The sequence below is a fragment of the Pseudorasbora parva genome, chromosome 6, assembly GCF_024679245.1.
Source record: "Pseudorasbora parva isolate DD20220531a chromosome 6, ASM2467924v1, whole genome shotgun sequence".
NCBI classification, from domain to species: domain Eukaryota; kingdom Metazoa; phylum Chordata; class Actinopteri; order Cypriniformes; family Gobionidae; genus Pseudorasbora; species Pseudorasbora parva.
The window spans coordinates 10,525,156-10,548,285 of record NC_090177.1 but is presented as its reverse complement, the minus strand read 5'-3'; the positions used below and the strand labels follow the sequence as shown (position 1 = coordinate 10,548,285).

Sequence of the window (23,130 nt, the reverse complement as noted above, 5' to 3'; positions counted from 1 at the left end):
GATCGGCTGGACTGTTGATGCTTCTCTTTATTTTAGTGTAGCAAAGTCAATAACACACCCAACGTGTGCCTTCAGTCAAACTCATGAACAATAATCACTTCCGGTTCACAGCACTTCCGGCTTCCGGGTCAAACTCAGTCTCCTGTGTGTCGCATCAACAGCCCGACTCTCTCTCTCCTCGATCTCCGGTTCCACCGATGTTTTGTACCCTCTCCGCGCTCATTACTGGAACGAGAGACAGGTGTTATTAATCTGCTTCCAACCCACTCACTTACCGCTCGTCCCGCGGCTCTCTCTCCCGCTGCAGACCTCGCTGAACCACGCCCCCCTTGCCACACTATCCTTTGTTTATCCATCCATCCATCCATCCACCCATCCTTTTTGATTATCCATCCATCCATCCATTCATCCATCCATCAATCCTTTTTGTTTATTCATCCATCCATCCATCCATCCATCCATCCATCCATCCAACCATCCATCCTTTTTGTTTTTCCATCCATCCATCCATCTTTTTTGTTTTTCCATCCATCCATCCATCCATCCATCCATCCATCCATCCATCCATCCATCCATCCATCCATCCATCCATTCATCCATCCATCATCCATCATCCATCATCTATCCATCCATCCATCCATCCATCTATCCATCCATCCATCATCTATCCTTTGTTTATCCATCCATCCATCCCTCCTTTGTTCATCCATCCGTCCATCCATCCATCTATCCATCTATCCATCCATCCATCCTTCCTTCCTTTGTCCACCCATCCATCCACCCATTCATCCATCCATCCATCCATCCATCCATCCACCATCTATCTTTTGTTTATCCATCCATCCATCCACCCATCCATCCATTCATCCATCCATCCATCCATCCTTCCTTCCTTCCTTTGTTTATCCATCCATCCATCCATCCATCCATCCATCCTTCCTTTGTTTATCTATCCATCCATCCACCCATCCATCATTTCTTTGTTCATCCATCCATCCACAAATCCTTTTTATTTATTTATCCATCCATCCATCCATCTATCCATCCATCCATCTTTTGTTCATCCATCCATCCACACATCCTTTTTATTTATCCATCCATCCATCCACACATCCTTTTTTTTATCCATCCATCTATCCATCCTTTTTGTTTATTCATCCATCCATCCACCCATTCATCCATCCATCCATCCATCCATCCACCATCTATCTTTTGTTTATCCATCCATCCTTTTTGTTTATCCATCCATCCATCCATCCATCCATCCATCCATCCTTCCTTTGTTTATCCATCCATCCATCCATCCATCCATCCATCCATCATTTCTTTGTTCATCCATCCATCCACAAATCCTTTTTATTTATCCATCCATCCATCCATCCATCTTTTGTTCATCCATCCATCCACAAATCTTTTTTATTTATCCATCCATCATCCACCCTTTGTTTATCCATCCACCCATCTTTCCTTTGTTTATCCATCCATCCTTCCTTTGTTCATCCATCCATCCACACATCCTTTTTATTTATCCATCCATCCATCCACACATCCTTTTTTTATCCATCCATCCATCCACCCATTCATCCATCCTTTTTGTTTATCCATCCATCCATGGATGAATTGTGCATGAAGTTAGTAATAGAAAGATATGCATTTTTTTTTTTTTTACAAATAATAGAAAGATATTCTCATTAATATTAGTACCACTGGTGTTGTTTCATAGGTGATATTTAAAAACTGTTGAGTTTTTATTATAAATATTTGCATTCGGCTGTACAAGGATTGCAAGTGGCTTTTTAAAAAAACTAGTTACATTTTTATTAATTATAAAAAAAATTATATTAATCATTTAGATGTCATGAAAGGCATATGTAATGGGAACTATTTCATCCAATGCTTTTCAGGCGTCTTCAGACAGTTGTTTTTCTGTCCTTCAGGTTGGGTCTGTGGAGCGGCTGGTGGAGAGAGCGGAGGTGGATTACTCCGACGACCCCTGGAGGATCACGGAGGAGCAGCGGGAATATTACACCAACCAGTTCAGGAGTCTCCAGCCTGACCTGAGCGCTCTCATCGTGGGTAAGAGAGATCACACCTGCTCTGCTCCACAAACGCACACTTATATAATCTCGCACGGTTACATCTATGCCTTACTTGGACAGTTTAAAGTTTGCATTGTTTTTTTTTTCTCTTTTAGGAACTGTTGCGAAAAACTTCTTCACCAAATCGAAGCTTCCGATTCCGGAGCTGTCGCATATATGGTGAGGATGAAACCTCAGTTCTACTGAAACATGCAGTGTCTCTTTGCATATGTTAAAGCAATCCTTTTTGTTTGATGCCCTACAGGGAGCTGAGCGATGTTGACAAGGACGGCGCTCTCACTTTCCCAGAGTTCTGCACAGCCTTCCATCTGATCGTGGCCCGGAAAAATGGCTACCTCCTTCCTGAAACTCTCCCTGCCACGCTGAGGCCGGGCTTTGTGGAACCAAGTGGGGTTACAGCGCCACCATCTGAGGTAGGCCATCTAAAACTCACAACACGTCTACAGAATTTGCATCTGAAGTGTTTGATGATGTTGAGTTTAAGCTGTTTAGTTTAACTGTCTCATCCAGTATTATGTTTCATGATGCAAACATGAGTTGTGAGAAAGTTTGAACTGAGCTCTAAATGTGATTCTTTTACAGGCGACTCAACCTCTCATTGTCTTTGATGACAAAATAATGCCTGGAGCCAATCAACTGGTAAGAAGAACTTGATTTAACATTTATGCCAAGATCACAATGTTCTGCACATTTAGTTCTGTGCTTTTCTCCGTCTCGGCACAGAATATCACCAAAGCATCAAAACAAATAACAAGAACAGTCACAAAAGAGGTGCCACCTATGCTTTTTTGTTTTGTTATTTATACACCGATTAGGTATAACATTATGACCACCTTCCTAATATTGTGTTGGTGCCCCTTTGCTGCCAAAACAGCCTTGAGCCATCGAGGCATGGTCTCCACTAGACCTCTGAAGGTGTGCTGCGGTATCTGGCACCAAGATGTTAGCAGGAGATCCTTTAAGTCCTGTAAGTTGTGAGCTGGGGCCTCCATGGATCGGACTTGTTTGTTCAGCACATCCCACAGATGCTCGATTAGATTGAGATCTGGGGAATTTGGAGACCAAGTAAACAACTCAAACTCAAACTTGCTTTGTGGCAGGGCTCATTATCCTGCTGAAAGAGCCACAGTCACCAGGGAATACCGTTTCCATGAAAGGCTGTACATGGTCTGCAACAATGCTTAGGTAGGTGGTACAAGTCAAAGTAACATCCACATGGATGGCAGGACCCAAGGTTTCCCAGCAGAACATTGCCCAAAGCATCACACTGCCTCCGCCGGCTTGCCTTCTTCCCATAGTGCATCCTGGTGCCATGTGTTCTCCAGGTAAGCGACACACACACGCCCGGCCATCCACATGATGTATAAGGCTACGTTCACACTGTCAGTCCAAATCCGATTATTTGTGCATTCGACTGGAATTTGTTCCAAAATTATTGACATTAAAAAATGCTAGTTTTCCGGAAATCGGCATTGGTTTCTATGGCAATGACGTTGCATTGGTAGGGATAAGGCAAAAACAGCAGCATCATCTTCAACACAGAGGGGTTTGCATTACAGATGTTGTCTTATTTACAGCATGACATTGTGCAGCCGCCGCCGTCTGGACTCCTGCGACTTCTAACGCAGCAGCAGAACCGCAGGAGGCTGGTATGAGCGAATTTATTCTGTGCTGTCCGTGCAAAACACGTCTCCGTTATATTGTAATTTAACGCTTTGCATGGCTGGGGAAAGTCACATAAACCACGCAAAATCCTCTCAGAGCGGTCAGACTGAAACGGATTTCCAGAAATGTGATTTGAATAGGATTTCAAACCTCATAAGAATGTAGCTTGAAAAGGACTTGTAAAAACTGAATCACATTTCATGTGATTTTTGGCCGTTCAGACTTGCTTAATCTGATCGGATTTCAATTGGATATGCACAAAAATCGGATTTGGACTGACATTCTGAACATAGCCAAAGAAAATGTGCTTCATAGGACCAGGCTACCTTCTTCCATTGCTCCGCGGTCCAGTTCTGATGCTCAGATGTCCACTGTTGGCACTTTCGGCGGTGGCTATGGCCCCATACGCATCAAACTGAGGTGCACTGTGTATTCTGACACCTTTCTATCAGAACCAGCAATAACTTCTTGAGAAGTTTGAGCTCCAGTAGCTTGTCTGTTTGATCGGACCACACGGGCCAGCCTTCGCTCCCCATGTGCATCAATGAGCCTTGGCCGCCCATGACCCTGTGGCCGGTTCTCCACTGTTCCTTCCTTGGAGCACTTTTGATAGATACTGACCACTGCAGACCGGGAACACCCCACAAGAGCTGCAGTTTTGGATCTGACCCAGTCGTGTAGCCATCACAATTTGGCCCCTCGTCAAACTCGCTCAAATCTTTCCACTTGACCATTTTTCGTGCTTCTAACGCTTCACCTTTGAGGACAAAATGTTCACTTGCTGCCTAATATATCCCACCCACTAACAGGAGCCGTAAGAGATAATTAGTTATTCACTTCACCTGTGTTCATAATGTTATGCCTGATCGGTGTATACTATGATCATTTTATTAATATTTTGAATTAGCTACTTTTTTTAAAATTTTAGTTTTAAGTTTAAATATTTCTATTTAGTGTTGATTTATTTCTATTTTACTTTTATTCATTTTAGTATTTATTTTTGTACAAGTTCATCTTTATTTAATATTTATATTTTATTTCTGCATTTCTGTATTTTAATGAATTAAAATAATGTATTCATGTGAATAGTTTTCATTTTAGTTAACAGTATCATAACTGGTTTATTGTGATGAGAGTATTTAGTTAGTTGGTTTTTTTACTGTTAATGGTTTGACAGAAAAAAAACTCTGAAAAATTCTGAAATTGTTGTAAAAATAAAATAATGTTTATACATTTGCTAATGAATTTATAACAATAATAGCAAACAAGTATAATACAAAACAGCATGTATTTATTTAAAAAATAAAAGTAATTAAAAAAAAAAGATTACAGCCGTCATATCTCTATATAACTATGACTATCTGCATATCTGTTTGGCTAAAGGCAGAGGGTGCTAATGAGTCTTATATGAGATCTCAAAAAGCCAACTTGTCCTCCCCTCATAAATAAGCAAACATATCAGTCATTTTGTGCTGGCTTTTCATTTTCCCAAACAGGAAATGGGATTTGTTGGCCTGCAGGTGACCTCTAGACCAGGTGTGACCGCTAAACAGGATGCGAGAGATGAGAGCAGGAAACCGGGTAATGACTTCAGAGACAGACATCTATAATCATGAACAGGATTAAAGGGGAAAAACGAATGTGTTGTGAACAGTGGCCCTAAGGGTATTTGGACACTTAAGTCACACTTAAAAATATGTAAATGTCATTCAATTAGATACAAAATATCACCAAAAAGTTATCACCCTCATTTTATAATGCTTTATACAATAGACATTGTTTCAAAGACTTCATTAAAGGTACACTAAGTGGCCCTCTAGTGGTTAAAAAAAACAAAACTGCATGCTTTATTGGAAAAGAACATTGTTTGACTGCGGATGAATATGATTATGTTACTGTGCATTCACTTGAGAGTTAAGCGCTATAACTAGTTCAGCTGGAAGGATCTTGAGCTGACTAGCTGAAGACGTTACTGTACCCATTAATAGACACGCTGTGCGGGAATTTGGACAACCGCTGCGCTGTGTGTACATCAGTTGTACACTCATTATTGCGGTGCATTGTGGGATAGAATGAGTGCACTCAATAACGTCCACTATATTTTCTGACACCACTACAAATGGCTGTCCCCTCAAAAAATGCCCTGTTTGAGGGTATAGGGGGCGATTTCGGATTCAGCCCATGTCAAGCTTTCTCGCACACATGCGAGTCGGAGCAACTGTTCTCTATTCACGGATATGACGAGACGCGCAGTGACGTGTGTACGCAATTTACCACGAAAACCATCCCGACAGGTCTAAAATATATAGGCTTACCATAGTATATCAAAAGACAGAAAAACTTAATGAAGTATGATTGATGATGTATTGACTCATTAATTTACATTTTGTTAATTTTGAACAAAAAGGGTTACATAACGTGTAAAGAAAATTCACTTAATTTAAGTTTGACACTCAAAGGTATGTTTTTTTGTGCTTTAAAAGAAAATGCCACTTGCTTTGAAAGTGTATTATCTAATGAAATGACATTTCTTCTTTAGTGTGCAAATATTTTTGGGCCCACTCTTCCACACTTAAGCTCATTAATATTCTCATGAAGACGTTACTATTTCACTGCTCTTATTGTGTTTTTTTATTGCTGTGTCAGCAGAATTCAGCCCAAAGAGAATTCCAGACCCGCATGAAAAGCCAATACAGCGTGTCAGCACTTTAAAACCAGGTGACTCACTGTCCTGAGGCGCAGCAGGCCGCTCACACACCCCTGACCCACACCAGATCAACCCAAGCCTCTAATTTACCTGAGCTTTACTGTCTGTGGATATTAGAAGAAAAAGATCAGGCAAAAAAAGAACAAAAACTAATTCTGTCATCATTTACTCATTTTGTCCACCCTGGAGGGCTTTTTATTTGTGTAGCATAAAAGATGTTACCCAGGTGTTCTTTTGTATCATAAAAATAGTCCATACTATGTCAAGTCTTCTGTTGCCATAAGATTGTTTTGTCAAAAACACACCAAAATTGATTTTCTGAAAATCTTCCATACCTCTGAAGCTTGAGGTCGCTTATTCAAATATAGCACTTGAAGATATGCTGATATTGATATTGTTTTTTGTCTTATTTAACCAATTATGACACAGCATGAATGTATGATAATTTAAGAACTATAGAAAATGTCGGTCTTTTTCTCAGCCGGATCCGTCATGTGACTTCAGAAGACCTTTAAAGTGCTTGAGTTACATGGACAACTTTTATGATATATTTTTGGTGCTTTTTTAAGCTCAAGAGAATCCATTTATTTTCATTTTCATTGTATGAAAAAGAGCATCATGAAAAATATGTGATTGTATATTACCGTATATTATATTATATTATATTATATTATATTATATTATATTATATTATATTATATTATATTATATTATATTATGCCTTAAAGTTTTTTTGAGCTCAATATTGTCCATTTATTTTCATTGTATGGAAAAGAGCAGCATAAAAAATTATTATTGTATTATTAATGAATGTATTTAAAAAAAATATATTACTATTATTATATTTTAACCCTAATAATGTATTTAAAATGTTTACATTTTATAACGAAATCATATTTAAATATAAGAATGTATTATATTAAAGCTACACTGTGTAACTTTTTTAGTTTCTTCTTAGCTAAAAACATTTAGTTCTTTCAAAAATATATGTGCTCATTAATGTATATTTACTTCTTTCAAGTAATAAAGTATTCTCGTAAGTTTATAATATGCCATTTAAAATACATACGGGTGAGGGGTTCGAATGCCGGTCGCCATGTTGCCCCTCCATCTACATTAGCCAAAGAGGGACATACCCGTAAATTCAAGCTTTGCCTTTCGCGTTTTAACACTCGATGGCACCGTGTCGAAGTGAAGAGGGGGATTGCCATGTTAATCTTGGACTAAATTGACCACCGTAGGAGTTAAAACGAAATCACAATTGAGAGGAACAGAAACTAATATTCACTGGATGGTCATATACCTTTACACCGCTAGATGGGGGAAAATATCACACAGTGTAGCTTTAAGAATATTATATTGTATCAATTATATTATATTAATTATAGTACATTAATTATATTATTACGTTTTTGAGCTCAAAAGAGTCCATTTTCTTTGTATGGAAAAGAGCAGCATGAACAATCTCCAAAATATCTCCTTTTGTGTTCCACAAAAAAAGAAGAAGTAATTGCGCGACATTTAGCTCTTGTGGTGTTCAGATGAAGTTGAAGTCACATTTAGCGAGTGTAGCGGAGGCCTGTTTGTTATTTTCTCTCCTGATGGGTGTGATGTTATGGAGTATAACCCATCAGCGCCTCAGGGCGTGGACACAAATCCTGTTATATCCACAGCGCTGACCTTTTGTTCTGATGCTTCATGCAGTCTGCTCTGATCCAATAACAGCTTATATTTATTGAAGTGCCCGGATCCCTGGGCGTTCACAAATAATCCCCCTCTCTCCCTGCTTTATTACCTCAGTTCGAATGCGATGTTGACCTGCACTTTGATTCCAAGATGATTCTTATGAAATGCTTTTTTTCCCCTAGTTTCGGTAGAAGACAGAGTCAAAGTTAATATTGAGTCTTCGTCAGTGCTGCAATGCATGATGGGATAGGAGACGGGCCCTTTTGAGGTGTTAACCGTAACTGTAAGTGTTCAGGGCCCGTTCAGATGGGACTGTTTGGATAGTATCGATGCTATCAAGTGTGTGTGATGTTTTAGTGTTACGGTTCAGTGTTTCTGTTGAGATGTGAAGAGCAGTTCAGCTCAGGAACATCTTGCAGGTTTCTTGTAGATGACAGGTTAATAAAAGAAGAATACTTGTTTTGGTGTACATCTAGATTTTGCTTCTGAACAGAAGGAAGTCTGACGCTTTGGTTTGGTTTTTAAATGAACTAAATGAGGTTTTACTTTAGGGTTGGTCCGTTTTATTGCAGAAATAATACTTTTACTGTGTCACTGTGTACTTACCATGCAAATGTTTTACAGATTCTCCACAAGAGCTTGACGCAAATATGAAGTCAAGAACACGACCCAGGTAAAAGCTTTGCGAACTTTCACTACCGCTACACTTCTGTTAAAGTTGGGGTCATTTAAAAAATATATTTTTTTATTAAGCAAGGATGCGTTAAGTTATTAAAATTGAGAGCAAAGATATTTATACTATACTATTTCAAAAGATTTCTTTTACATTCTGTAATTGCATTCTTTGGAACATTCTGGTCATAAAATAATCCTCAACATAAATGTGTTTTTAGAGAAATATTAAGCTGCTCAAACTGTTTTCAACTGATAACAATCATAAATGTTTATTGACCATCTAATCCTCATATCAGAATGATTTCTGAAGGATCATATGACACTGAAGACTGGAGGAATGATGCTGAAAATTCAGCTTTGATCACAGGAATAAATTACATTTGACTATATATTCACATAGAAAACTGTTCTTTTAAATTGTAATATTTCACAGTATAATTAATATTTCACAGTATTACTGTTAAAGCCGCACTTGGCAACTTTTGCTCTCGGGGTCCCCCTACAGTTGGGAAAAAATACTGTCGTAAGATCTGTCATCCTACAACAGGGGATGCCATCGCGTGTGCATTTGTTGACATGACAACCCTGATAGCCCTGAACTAGTGATGTAAGGGTCGTCTCATAACCCGCAGACCCCGTATGTCTATTTAATGGTCGCGGGTGCGCGGCGGGTTGTAAAAATATATCCAGTGGTGCGGGGCGAGCCAAATGACTTCATAAAAGCGGCCCGCGGGTTGGTGCAGCACTAACAGTTAACCTAAACACTGCAGGAGGCGTTCACATGCAGGTGTGCTTCTGGCATCGCGTGTGAAATGTCTTCATCCCAGGTACAGTCAGTGGCATATGTTTCAGCATGTCATATGAATATAATTTCATGGGTTTTTATTTTTTTCAAACGCCAAATAATCACGATGCTCACGTTTACAAGCCAGCGTCATTATAGTAGTCTATTGGTTACCGTTTTACAGAATCTATATGATACTTCAGTTCAATGTTTGAGTGGTAGCTCACCGTAACAAGCAGGACAGCATCGGTCGGGCACGCCTCCTTCAGCGCACACCAACGAGCAAACGCTTTTTCGTTTCCTCTTATTGCTTTCCTCCAACAAAACCTTTTCTTTCTTATGTGTCTGTGCTGCTTCGGACATGACTATATTATCCGACGAACAAAGTTGGGCTCGCACGTCCGAATGTAAGGAAGTGTGTGTGTTGGTGGAAGTGACGTATATATGCCGTAAATATGCCGTAAAGCAGTCGAATTTTGATGTTCTTTTTCTTCTCGGGTTACTACCCGAAACCCGAAGTTTAAAAGTACGATTAAAAACGATACAGACCCCATCAGGCTACGGCAGACGTGTCATTCAAGTCGATGTATCATCACAAGAGTCTTGAAAATATATTATGAAGGTTGAAAAGTTACCTAGTGCTGTTTAATACTGTATTGTTGATCATATAGACGCAGCCGCATTAGAGACTTCTTTCAGAAACAAACAAAAAAATCTCACTGACCCCAATGCTTTGAACAGTAGTATATATAATTTATGAATTATTAAGATATACATTTGATTTACATTGTCTCTGTGTCTGTCTGTATCTGTCTTTTGTGTGTGCGTGTGTGTGTGTGTGTGTGTGTGTGTGTGTGTGTGTGTGTGTGTGTGTGTGTGTGTGTGTGTGTGTGTGTGTGTGTGTGTTACCCCAGGTCATATTCCAGCACCTCCATAGATGATGCCATGAAGAAGGTGGAGGAGCCGCCCACTCCTCCTCCTCGACCCCAGAAGACTCACTCCCGTGCCTCCTCTCTCGACCTCAACAAGCTCTTCCAACAGAGCAGTCAAGGTTCACTCCCATCCCAACATTCTTTGAGTTTTTGAACTGTATACACGTACAGACTTTCATGTACTGAGAATATAAAACTATGAATTGTGTGTCGATGTATTGCTGTGCAAATCTAGTTACAGGATTCATTACAGTTTTTGCCCGTTGCTTTAACACTATAAACCCATGCTTAAACTAAAGTAACACAACTTGAAGCTTTTGTTACGATACCTCAAACACATGTACCCATTCATTAGGGGCGGCAGTGGCTCAGTGGGTCATGTAGATTGCCTACAAACCGAAATGTTGTTGGTTCGATCCCCGGTTCCACTTAACCAAGTGTCGAGGTATCCTTGAGCAAGACACCTAACCCCAGCTGCTCCCGACGAGCTGGATGGTGCCTTACATGGCTGACATCGCCGTCGATGAATGAATGGGTGAATGTGAGGCAAAAATGTAAAGCGCTTTGGATGGCCATAGGGTCTGTTAAAAGCGCTATATAAATGCAGTCCATTTACCATTAAACAAAAGCGCTGCTTAGCACTCTGGTTGCAGTTCTGCAACACACTTACGCCTTTATGCAACACACTTGGTCCTGCATACTGCACTCTATTTCATACATAAGACACTTCGTTCAAAAATGAAATCTCAGGGTGCCATTTGGAAAGCACATGTATCCAAAATACAAAACACATTGTGCAATTGCAATCACTCAAATACACACCTGATGTCATGTTTACTTGTGTGTAGAGTTTTGGCACAACGAGCGAAGTTTTGCAAAATGTGTTCAAGCAACGGGCAAAAACTGTATAAAAATATTGAAAGTGTATTCTTAAATGTATGAAGCCACAGGTTTACACAGTGAGGCATGCACCACCATACCAATGTTTCAAAAGAGCGATGGAAAGAAACGTATCTGGTTGAAAAACAACCTTTGTGGTCTTTGTGGTTGTAGTTGTTAAATAAAGTTCTGGCCCCAGTTGAGAAAACCCCAGAAGTTAAGAAAACCCTCAGTCAGTCTTAATCATCTTAAAGAGGGTGTTACAAAAGGTTTGTTGCAAGCTCTGGACACACATTCTGAATCCAGTGCTGTTAGACAGCTGTCTGGACCAAATAAATGTTTCAAAGAGTAAAATATTCATAAATCTTTTTGCTATAAACAGAGTCCAATGCTGAATTCTCATCATTCTTTAAATGCTCAGTGAGTTTTCATGGCATGCAAACAATTAGAAAAAGGATCTAGTCTTCATTTTTAGTGCATTGAACTCACTGCTGTAGCTTGCAAGACTATTATATTCATCAAGGCTGCATTTATTAGCTCAAAAAGAGCTAATAAATGCAGTAAGAATAGCAATATTGTGAAAAATTAATACAATTTAAAATGGCTAATTTCTAAGTAAATATATATTAAAATGTCATTTATTGCTGTGCTCAAAGCTGAATTTTCAGCATCATTTCTTCAGTCTTCAGTGTCACATGACCCTTCAGAAATCACTCCAATATGAGGAGAAACATTTATGATTATAGTCAGTGTGTAAACAGTTGTGCTGCTTCATAATTTTGTGAAAACTGTGATGCATTTTCTTGTGAATTCTTTAAAGGTGGGGTAAGTGCTATCTGGTAACTGTTGTTGATATTTCAAATCACCCAAACAAACACGCCCCTACCCCCAAAAAGGATCTCGCCCCTATTTTGATAGCTCCGCCCCACACATACGTAACCCAGGCAACGACTGGGGCAGAATCTGTGTTACTAATCCAGGTCGAATATTCAATGAAAAAGTCACCCCTTCCATCACAAAAACAGAAAACTCGATAGTACACGAGCACGACAGTCTAACTAATGAACATATTACAATTATGACCAGATAAGGGTTATAGCGATCACAAAACACAAACCACTCTCATGACAACTCAAAGCATGAGCACGACAGTCCAGCTAACGATATTTTACAATTATGACCAGATAAGGGTTATACAGATCATGAAAAGAGGAAACAAACGTATATTAGGAGTATAGTATCTTACTTGTAGGACACATTTTTTGAGCTGACGCTTGAAACAGACATTGAGGAGCTTTAGATGCTCCATACGGTGTGGAAATGAACGGGTCTTTATCATCGCTGAAGTGAGCCACAATACGATCGCAAATGGACAAACAATCGAACATGACACACGAGCATATTCAAGCAGAAGCCAGCATATAGTTCTCGGCTAATGTCCGTCCTGTGTGTGTGTCGTGTGTTTTAAATAATGACGCGCACTGAGCCTCTCTTCTCACCATCATTAGTAGACACGCCCCTTACCTGCTGATTGGCTACAAGTTTGTTATTGGTCTCAGCCTGAGTCCGTTTTGTAAAACGGTTTTGAAATAACGCTTACCCCACCTTTAATGAATAGAAAGTTTATTTTAGTTGACTTTACCCTGAAGAAGAAATATCTTTCTCCTCTCTCAGGTGCTAAAAGTGGCTGGTTGCCTCCTCCTCCAGCTCTCCCTCCACGACCACCAGCGACGCAGGTGAACTCCACAGCATCTCCTCATTTAACGTATTTGCTAATCCAGTTAAAGATGGGTTCTGTGCTTTAAAGGGGCTATATGTAAGAATTCTCATGTATGTATGTAATCACTTTTATATTGCCAGTGTGTGAGCAGCTTGTAACATAACTTAAAAATGAGACTTTCCCCGACTTGTTTACAGCTGGTGTTAAGATGCGTTCAGATGAATCAGATCACAAGTAGACGAGGGAGACACATTCCCCTTTACACCTTTTGTCCACTTTCAACCACTTCTGTCCTGATTTCCCTGGGCCTATGAGCGTTAAATGTATGGGCTTCTTCAGATCTTTCTACATATAGCCTCTTTAAAACATGGTATCTGGTTTCTAGCTTGCCATAGCTGTTCTTGTCAGGGATGGTCTACTTTATAGCAACTTTCTGTGCATTAATGTAGAATTCAGCTGATGTGGAGTTTGCATCAGCTGTTTTACAATGGTTTTAAACATAGCTCATTTATTCAGATTGTAGATCTGTTTTATTGAATGGATACATTTTAGTTTGCTTCAAAAGATTTAACTGTCTTGTGTACTTTAGTGTGTCCGTGTTGTGTAATAACTTGTGTCCTAATTCAATGTCTCAGATTTTCAGCTTCATGCCTGGTTCAGAGAAGAGTTCCCAGAAGACTGTTAAGCAGCCAAACTTTGCAGATTTCAGCAAGTTTAGTGAGGAGGTAAGTAGATGTTCACATTGATCCTGCTCACGGACTATTAAAAAACAATTTATTAACCTCAATGAAATTCTGACTGAAACATAATATCCAGCAGGCCGAGACTTGATTTGAAATCTTTTTTTTTTTTTAGAGTAAATTTCATTTTTACAATAGTAAATGCTAAATATTCAACGGTCAACTGTTCCACGGTCAAAAGCAATTGGAAACAACAGTAGCTGAGCCACGAAGTGATAGGGGTCAGCGCATGCTGAGGCTCACAGTGCGCAGAAGTCACCAACTTTCTGCAGAGTCAATAGCTACAGACCTCCAAACTTCATGTAGCCTTCTGATTAGCTCAAGAACAGTGTGTAGAGAGCTTCATGGAATGGCTTTCCATGGCCGAGCAGCTGCATCCAAGCCTTACATCAGCAACTGCAATGTAAAGCGTGGGATGCAGTGGTGTAAAGCACGCCGCCACTGAACTCTAGAGCAGTGGAGATGTGTTCTCTGGAGACCAATCACGCTTCTCTGTCTGGGAATCTGATGGATGAGGCTGGGTTTGGAGGTTGCCAGAAGAACAGTACTTGCCTGACTGCACTGTGCCAAGTGTAAAGTTTGGTGGAGGGTGATTATGGTGTGGGGATGTTTCTTAGGGGTCAGGCTTGGCCCCTTAGTTCAAGTGAAAGGAACTCTTAATGCTTCAGCATACCAAGACATTTTGGACAATCGCATGCTCACAACTTTGTGGGAACAGTTTGGGGATGGCCCTTCCTGTTCCAACATGACTGCACACCAGTGCACAAAGCGTCTGCCCATAACGACATGGATGAGCGAGTTTGGTGTGGAGGATCTTGACTGGTCTTCACAGAGCCCTGACCTCCACCCCATAGATCACCTTTGGGGTGAATTAGTGCAGAGACTGCGAGTCCGGCCTTCTTATCCAACATCAGCACCTGACCTCACAAATGCGCTTCTAGAAAAATGGTCAAAAATTCCCATAAACACACTCCTGAACCTTGTGGAAAGTCTTCCCAGAAGAGCTGAAGCTGTTATAGCTGCAAAGGGTGGGACGACTCCATATTAAACCCTACAGATTAAGAATGGGATGACATTAAAGATCATGTGCATGTAAAGGCAGGCGTCCCAAAACTTTTGGCAATATAGTGTACATTATTCAAATCAAAAACTTGTAATTTAATAATAATAATAATAATAATACAATAATAATATTATTTAATAAAATTAACTAACAATGAACGTTAACAAATATGAATAATATGAAAACTAATGTAATGGTCGTTGTTAGTCAATGTTAGTTAATGCATTAACTAACATTAATGAGACCTTATTATAAAGTGTTACCATATTAATTCCTTTAAATTATTAATATTATATATATAGAATTATATTTAAATTTGTATTATGATATTTGGCTCAATCAATGTTATAAAGCTTATAAAGAAAATGAATCTTTTTTAGGTGATTTATCCCCCCCCCCCCCCAAAAAAAAAACTATATGCATTTATCTTTGTTAAAATATTAATATCCTACAAATATTTAGCTAAACTCACATATTTTTCTAAATATTTGTTTGTTCTATGAGCTCAAACCTGACTAATTTATCACAATAATTAGGCTCATTGAAATAAATATATCCTCCACACACAGTCTTCCTGCTGTCTGTCATCGTTTCTTTCTCACTTATTAATTACATGTGCTCATTGAAGAGTCTGAACTTCCTCTTTTCAGTGTGTGTGAACACGCCCGTACCTTTTCACCCGTTCTGTCCGCACACACTCGCTGCAGTAACCTGAAGTGTGTTCTCATGTTTCTGTGGCTGCAGGCTGGGAACAGACGGCAGTTTCCCACAGTTTAATAAGAGTATAAAGCCACAGGAGCCCTATCAAAACACACACACACACACACACACACACACACTTATCAGCGTTACACAACCTCAGCTTACATTACACACATACACACTGTTTTGACAGCACAGGCACCTGCAAATATCTGCGCTCAAGCCCTGTCTATGAAAGCTAATACTCGTATAAGATTATGAAGATATGAGCGTAGACTATATGAAGGGATTGTGGCTTGATCAAATACTCATAACTCTGCTGAAGCCCCCAAAGACCTTTAACCATCTCGGACCGCAAGCGTTCCTTCATCTTTATGGCCTTTTTACCCCATTTTGGCTTCTTTAAAGCTATGAGAGGGAATGTGATCACTGCGTGAAATTCATTTGTCATAGTTGTGTGAGTTATGTATTTCTGAGGTCATTATTGGACAGAGAAGCACAGTGTCTTAATCAGACATCATCTGGAAACTACGTTCACAGAACCTAGGGAGTCGCTTTTCTGCATTTTAAAGGCATCTCAGTCAATTATTAGTCTTTAAAAAGGTTACCTGTCCTGATTGTGTGTGTGTGTGTGTGTGTGTGTGTGTGTGTGTGTGTGTGTGTGTGTGTGTGTGTGTGTGTGTGTGTGTGTGTGTGTGTGTGTGTGTGTGTGTGTGTGTGTGTGTGATATATATATATATATATATATATATATATATATATATATATATATATATATATATATATATATATATATATATATATCAACTTTTTATTCAAGACACATAGGTCCATAGAGAACACAATACAAATAATAATACAACATTAAATATGAGCACATCAGGAGTCAATTATAAAACATATACAGGCTTCGGGTCTAATATTTCCAAAAGCAACATGTGTACCTTGTATCACTCTTAGAAACATCAACTATGGACACAATGATCGAATTCTTAGACTCTGTCAGTCTGCACATAAATCTATACATAAAATTTCTTAAAACAGCATTAAAAGTGGGCACATTATTAGACACAAACATCACACTGGCACTATATATATATATATATATATATATATATATATATATATATATATATATATATTAAACAAAGCCGTATTGATTTATTTGTTACATCTGTAAATTAAATCCAAGATTTTATTAAATTTTATTTTCAATAAAGTAGTGTTGAATAAAAAATATTAAATAAACATAACATCGAAATATCAATGACTTGTTTTTGGAATTATCTTACCTACAATATAGTGAGAGAGTAATAGCAATACAAATAGGAATTTTACCTTATTTTAATCTCAATAAAGTAGTGTAGAATAATAGCTTTAAATAAAAAGTATTGAATAAAAATAAATTGAATTGTTAAAAATGTATTGTAATTGTTTTTATTTATTTATTTACTTTGGTTATAGGAAATATATATTGTAGGAAATCGTTTTCAATAAGTTATATTGAATTAGAGCATTGAATAAACAAAAATATTCAATGAAAATAAATTGAAATAATATTGATTTTTTTTTTCTTAAATTTTTTGTGTATGCTTTTATACTCATTTATATAAAAAAATGTGAGAGAATGAAGATAATAAATAGGAAATAAAAAATAAAATCTAAATAATATTGGAATTATATAATATATCATATTATTAATATTTTTTCTTTAATGTAAGGTTTTTTTTTTTAGTTATTATAATATAAAATTAAGATTTGGAAAGAATAAAAGCAATTATATTATAGTAGTAGTAATAGTATTATTTTAGTAAATTAATATTTATTTTATTTTAAATAAATTAGTTTTGAACAAATATATTTAATAAAAAGTAATATAAGTTAAAGTCTAATAATGGAGTTGTTTGTTTGTTTTTGAATTTTTTTTTTTAAGTATTGTATCATTGGCTTAGCAAACTTACCAATCATGAATCATGTCTCCTAAAAGTATTTTTTATTTTTTTTATCAATAGATTATTTATAAAAGAACATAAAGACCAGTTTAAAATAAAGCTTTGCTATCCTCTCTGCATTGGATTGGTAAATAGAATTAATTCTGTGTGCTTAATCCTGTATATATATATATATATATATATATTCTGTGAAATTAATTCTTAGCTCATGACTTTATTTGAACAACAGGTGGCGCTGTTGTTAATGCAGACGACTGAAGCCATGTGCTAAACCGCTTTAACTGACCGCTTTAGAATATTTGACCTTATCAAACTAGCCTGTTTTTCTCTCACACAGGTTATGCTAGGCAGGTGTTCGGCTCTGACATTTTTCCGAGGCTTTGTGCTATTTGTAAGAACACTTGTTTCTGTTTAATACTCCTTTGTCTCTGTGTAGCGGCCCTTCTCCGTTTTACAGGCGGCGGTGGGCACCGTCACCTTCCCGCGGCTGTATTGCGGTCGTAACTCTTGTGTTTTGTCCCGAGGGTACGGCTGGCTGGGTGAAATAACTGCCGCAGCAAATCAAATCGTTTATGACTTTTCAGACAAATTTACAGCCTCGCAATCGGCCTGTTTCTGCTATTACTTTTCATTGTGCCATAAAGAACAGATTCCCTGTGCCACGACGACCACAGTCCTGGGCGGCAGGGCCTTTTTAGCCGACGTATAGCATTTTTCTACCAAGTGATTGAATGTTTACACAACACCGACAGAGTATGATGGCGTGGATGTGGCCGTTCCAGTCACGCGTGATTAAATGCACAGCGGCGTAAGTGGATGTTGTAAGACAGAGAGTCTTTGCTGAGAATGTGGAGATTGATGTTACGCCCTCAGTGATCCATAAACACACACTGTGCCGTATCCTGAGCCAGCGTATAGGGAGAGCTGTGTAATTCACTTTAAAGAGCGAGGAAAGAATTTAATGTGGCCTTCACTTCGACGTCTCCACTTTTTCTTTGCCCACATCCTCTGTGTGAGAGACTCAGACATTGCTGCTTTTGGAAAGAGGGGAGGACCAGGGGAAAATGAAGATATTATGCCCCTATTATGATATTCTAAAGGTTCCTAATTTCGTTTTGCAGTCTTCTACAATAGGTTAACACCCAGTCTGTTGTGATTGGTCTGCTCTGCTCTGATTGGTCAGATGACCCAGTCTGTTGTGATTGGTCTGCTCTGCTCTGATTGGTCAGATGACCCAGTCTGTTGTGATTGGTCTGCTCTGCTCTGATTGGTCAGATGACCCAGTCTGTTGTGATTGGTCTACTCTGCTCTGATTGGTCAGATGGCCCAGTCTGTTGTGATTGGTCTGCTCTGCTCTGATTGGTCAGATGACCCAGTCTGTTGTGATTGGTCTGCTCTGCTCTGATTGGTCAGATGACCCAGTCTGTTGTGATTGGTCTGCTCTGCTCTGATCGGTCAGATGACCCCATCTGTTGTGATTGGTCTACTCTGCTCTGATTGGTCAGATGGCCCAGTCTGTTGTGATTGGTCTACTCTGCTCTGATTGGTCAGATGACCCAGTCTGTTGTGATTGGTCTGCTCTGCTCTGATTGGTCAGATGACCCAGTCTGTTGTGATTGGTCTGCTCTGCTCTGATTGGTCAGATGACCCAGTCTGTTGTGATTGGTCTTCTCTGCTCTGATTGGTCAGATGACCCAGTCTGTTGTGATTGGTCTGCTCTGCTCTGATTGGTCAGATGACCCAGTCTGTTGTGATTGGTCTACTCTGCTCTGATTGGTCAGATGACCCAGTCTGTTGTGATTGGTATACTCTGCTCTGATTGGTCAGATGACCCCGTCTGTTGTGATTGGTCTGCTCTGCTCTGATTGGTCAGATGACCCAGTCTGTTGTGATAGGTCTGCTCTACTCTGATTGGTCAGATGGTCCCATCTGTTGTGATTGGTCTGCTCTGCTCTGATTGGTCAGATGACCCAGTCTGTTGTGATTGGTCTGCTCTGCTCTGATTGGTCAGATGACCCAGTCTTTTGTGATTGGTATACTCTGCTCTGATTAGTCAGATGACCCAGTCTGTTGTGATTGGTCTGCTCTGCTCTGATTGGTCAGATGACCCAGTCTGTTGTGATTGGTCTGCTCTGCTCTGATTGGTCAGATGGCCCAGTCTGTTGTGATTGGTCTGCTCTGCTCTGATTGGTCAGATGACCCAGTCTGTTGTGATTGGTCTGCTCTGCTCTGATTGGTCAGATGACCCAGTCTGTTGTGATTGGTATACTCTGCTCTGATTAGTCAGATGACCCAGTCTGTTGTGATTGGTCTGCTCTGCTCTGATTGGTCAGATGACCCAGTCTGTTGTGATTGGTCTGCTCTGCTCTGATTGGTCAGATGGCCCAGTCTGTTGTGATTGGTCTGCTCTGCTCTGATTGGTCAGATGGCTCAGTCTGTTGTGATTGGTCTGCTCTGCTCTGATTGGTCAGATGACCCAGTCTGTTGTGATTGGTCTACTCTGCTCTGATTGGTCAGATGACCCAGTCTGTTGTGATTGGTCTACTCTGCTCTGATTGGACAGATGACCCAGTCTGTTGTGATTGGTCTACTCTGCTCTGATTGGTCAGATGACCCAGTCTGTTGTGATTGGTCTGCTCTACTCTGATTGGTCAGATGACCCAGTCTGTTGTGATTGGTCTACTCTGCTCTGATTGGTCAGATGACCCAGTCTGTTGTGATTGGTCTGCTCTGCTCTGATTGGTCAGATGACCCAGTCTGTTGTGATTGGTATACTCTGCTCTGATTGGTCAGATGACCCAGTCTGTTGTGATTGGTCTGCTCTGCTCTGATTGGTCAGATGGCCCAGTCTGTTGTGATTGGTCTACTCTGCTCTGATTGGTCAGATGGCCCAGTCTGTTGTGATTGGTCTACTCTGCTCTGATTGGTCAGATGACCCAGTCTGTTGTAATTGGTCTACTCTGCTCTGATTGGTCAGATGACCCAGTCTGTTGTGATTGGTCTACTCTGCTCTGATTGGTCAGATGGCCCAGTCTGTTGTGATTGGTCTACTCTGCTCTGATTGGTCAGATGGCCCAGTCTGTTGTGATTGGTCTACTCTGCTCTGATTGGTCAGATGGCCCAGTCTGTTGTGATTGGTCTACTCTGCTCTGATTGGTCAGATGGCCCAGTCTGTTGTGATTGGTCTACTCTGCTCTGATTGGTCAGATGGCCCAGTCTGTTGTGATTGGTCTACTCTGCTCTGATTGGTCAGATGATTAATGAAGCTCAGCATGGTAACAGTTCCTCATAAATGTGCTGTTGTCTTAGTTAATGTTACAAATTGCTTTGTAAAGCTTACATTGAAGGCCTCCTGATCTCGAACTCATCATCGTCTTTCAGCAGGAGACCATCGTGACAGGAGCTCTCAGCACAGAGGACCTGGGACCTCTCAAACCGGTAAGAACTGACCCCTCTCCATTAACCAAGCACCTAACAGCTCTTCTGAGATAGGGCTCCATATCTCACATACCCCTTTTCCACCAGAACGAATCGGGTGCTAGTTCAGAGCCAGTGCTAGTGTCAGTTCTAAGTTGGCTCGAGTGAGGAGCCTTTAAGAACCGGTTTGGCTTTCCACAGGCTAGAGAGCCACCACAGAGCCAGGTCTTACAGCGTCACTGTATACGCCTCATCTTTCTCAGCAACACTAGCGAGGCAGCGGGAAACACAAACACACCAGGCTGGTTCGAGATGCATCGACGCTGCGCCAACTGATCCGTGTATGATATCAAAATACAGCGGCAGCAATTCAAAAGCACAAGGAGTCGTTTGCGTTCGCTGCAACGTTACTTTGATGTCATACAACGATTAGCGATTAGCTGCTAATTAAAAAATGGCGGTCACATGTGTTGGTCTTGTTGGTCAGGGTAACCCCGCCCCCAGCCGCTGACGCAAGCGGTTCTTAATTCTAGCCCAGCAATGTTTTGGTGCTACTTAAGAACCACTTTTTCTGGCTTGGAGCTGGTGCTTTGGGTGTGGAAAGACAAAGAACCGATTTGAAACTAGGCTCTGGCTCCGAACCAGCACCAGCACTGCCTTGGTGGAAAAGGGATAACAGATGCTCGGGCCATGAACCATTAACATAATGCTCGACTCATCTGAAGTGTACTGATGTTTAGGGCATGTTTGATGATAGTTTACCATTACGGGAAGTTTCTCTCAAAGCCTACCTGAAACATTTAAACCACTTCCCAGGATCCCACAGTGGTACACCAAGGCCACGCCCCTCAGAAGCCAGTACGAAGAAAGCTCCACCCTGAAAGCCAGAGTGCCACGCCCCCCTTGGCCTCGCCCTACTCTGCTGCCACATTGACCAAATCTACACAGAGGTTCCTATATCTATGTTTTATACATTTTTTAACTAAAAATGAACATGAATCGCAGTGTTTACAATACCATATTATAGCTTAAAGATTACATATAAAAAAGCTAATACATTTAAAAAACGGAATAGAAAAAATGCAATTAAATGCAACTAAAATTAAATAAATAATATCAATTATTCGATATAATAATTATTAAATAAAAAAGACACAAATATATACATTTGAAAAAAATACCATATTAATAATAATATAAAATGCATTAAATGTTTAATATACAATTTTAAATATAACAATGGCAATTTTTACAATAACTACTGACAGTATAATAATAATATTAACAATAATAATAATAATAATCATCAATTTTTTTGTAACGCACTTTATATTAAACAAAGTACAAATTAAAACTAGTATCATATTGTATCTTAAAGATTACATATAATAATAAAAAAGAAAGAAATTAGAAACAAATTCAATAATAGTAATAATATAGAATTAATTAAATATAAAATATACAATAACAAAGATGACATTAATTATACAAATATATGAAAAATTAATCAAATATGTAAATAAAAAAATATTAAATACATCATATAAATTATGAAATATACAGAAATGGCAGATTTTACAGTAGCTACAATTACATTTTAGCTAAAAAAGCAAATACGTTTGGGAAATAATTGCAATAACAATAATATAAATATATTACATTTATAATATACAATATTAAATATAAAACAACGGCAATGTTTACAATTACTATTGACAATAAAATATTATAGTTCAAAGTTTATTTATAAAAATTAAATGAAATATATGAATTAGACAATTAAAATTCAATAACAATAACATAAAATATATTAAATATATAATATTAAACATGAATGTCAGTGTTGATCTTAACTACATGATATTATTATTATTATAGTAGTTTTTTAATGTACATATTTGCTTAAAGTAATCTCGTGTGTGTGTGTGTGTGTGTGTGTGTGTGTGTGTGTGTGTGTGTGTGTGTGTGTGTGTGTGTGTGTGTGTGTGTGTGTGTGTGTGTGTGTGTGTGTGTGTGTGTGTGTGTGTGTGTGTGTGTGTGTGTGTGCATATAAACACACACACACACACACACACACACACACACACACACACACACACACATATTATA

At 39.1% G+C, this 23,130-nt stretch overlaps 1 protein-coding gene across 3 annotated transcripts in view; it reads left to right on the top strand.

Moving 5' to 3' along the window:
• reps2 (RALBP1 associated Eps domain containing 2) overlaps positions 1–23,130 on the top strand; it is a 129,616-nt gene that overhangs the window by 99,158 nt on the left and 7,328 nt on the right. For 2 of the 3 annotated variants that reach the window (XM_067445577.1, XM_067445575.1), the window contains 12 exons: positions 1,938–2,076; positions 2,195–2,258; positions 2,344–2,512; positions 2,682–2,738; positions 5,261–5,345; positions 6,414–6,482; positions 8,782–8,830; positions 10,531–10,667; positions 13,102–13,163; positions 13,783–13,872; positions 20,986–21,042; positions 21,838–21,971. In XM_067445577.1, coding sequence (XP_067301678.1) covers positions 1,938–2,076; positions 2,195–2,258; positions 2,344–2,512; positions 2,682–2,738; positions 5,261–5,345; positions 6,414–6,482; positions 8,782–8,830; positions 10,531–10,667; positions 13,102–13,163; positions 13,783–13,872; positions 20,986–21,042; positions 21,838–21,971 — 1,112 coding nt within the window. The remainder of the gene's footprint in view (positions 1–1,937; positions 2,077–2,194; positions 2,259–2,343; positions 2,513–2,681; positions 2,739–5,260; positions 5,346–6,413; positions 6,483–8,781; positions 8,831–10,530; positions 10,668–13,101; positions 13,164–13,782; positions 13,873–20,985; positions 21,043–21,837; positions 21,972–23,130) is intronic. The other variant, XM_067445576.1, reaches the window with a different exon arrangement.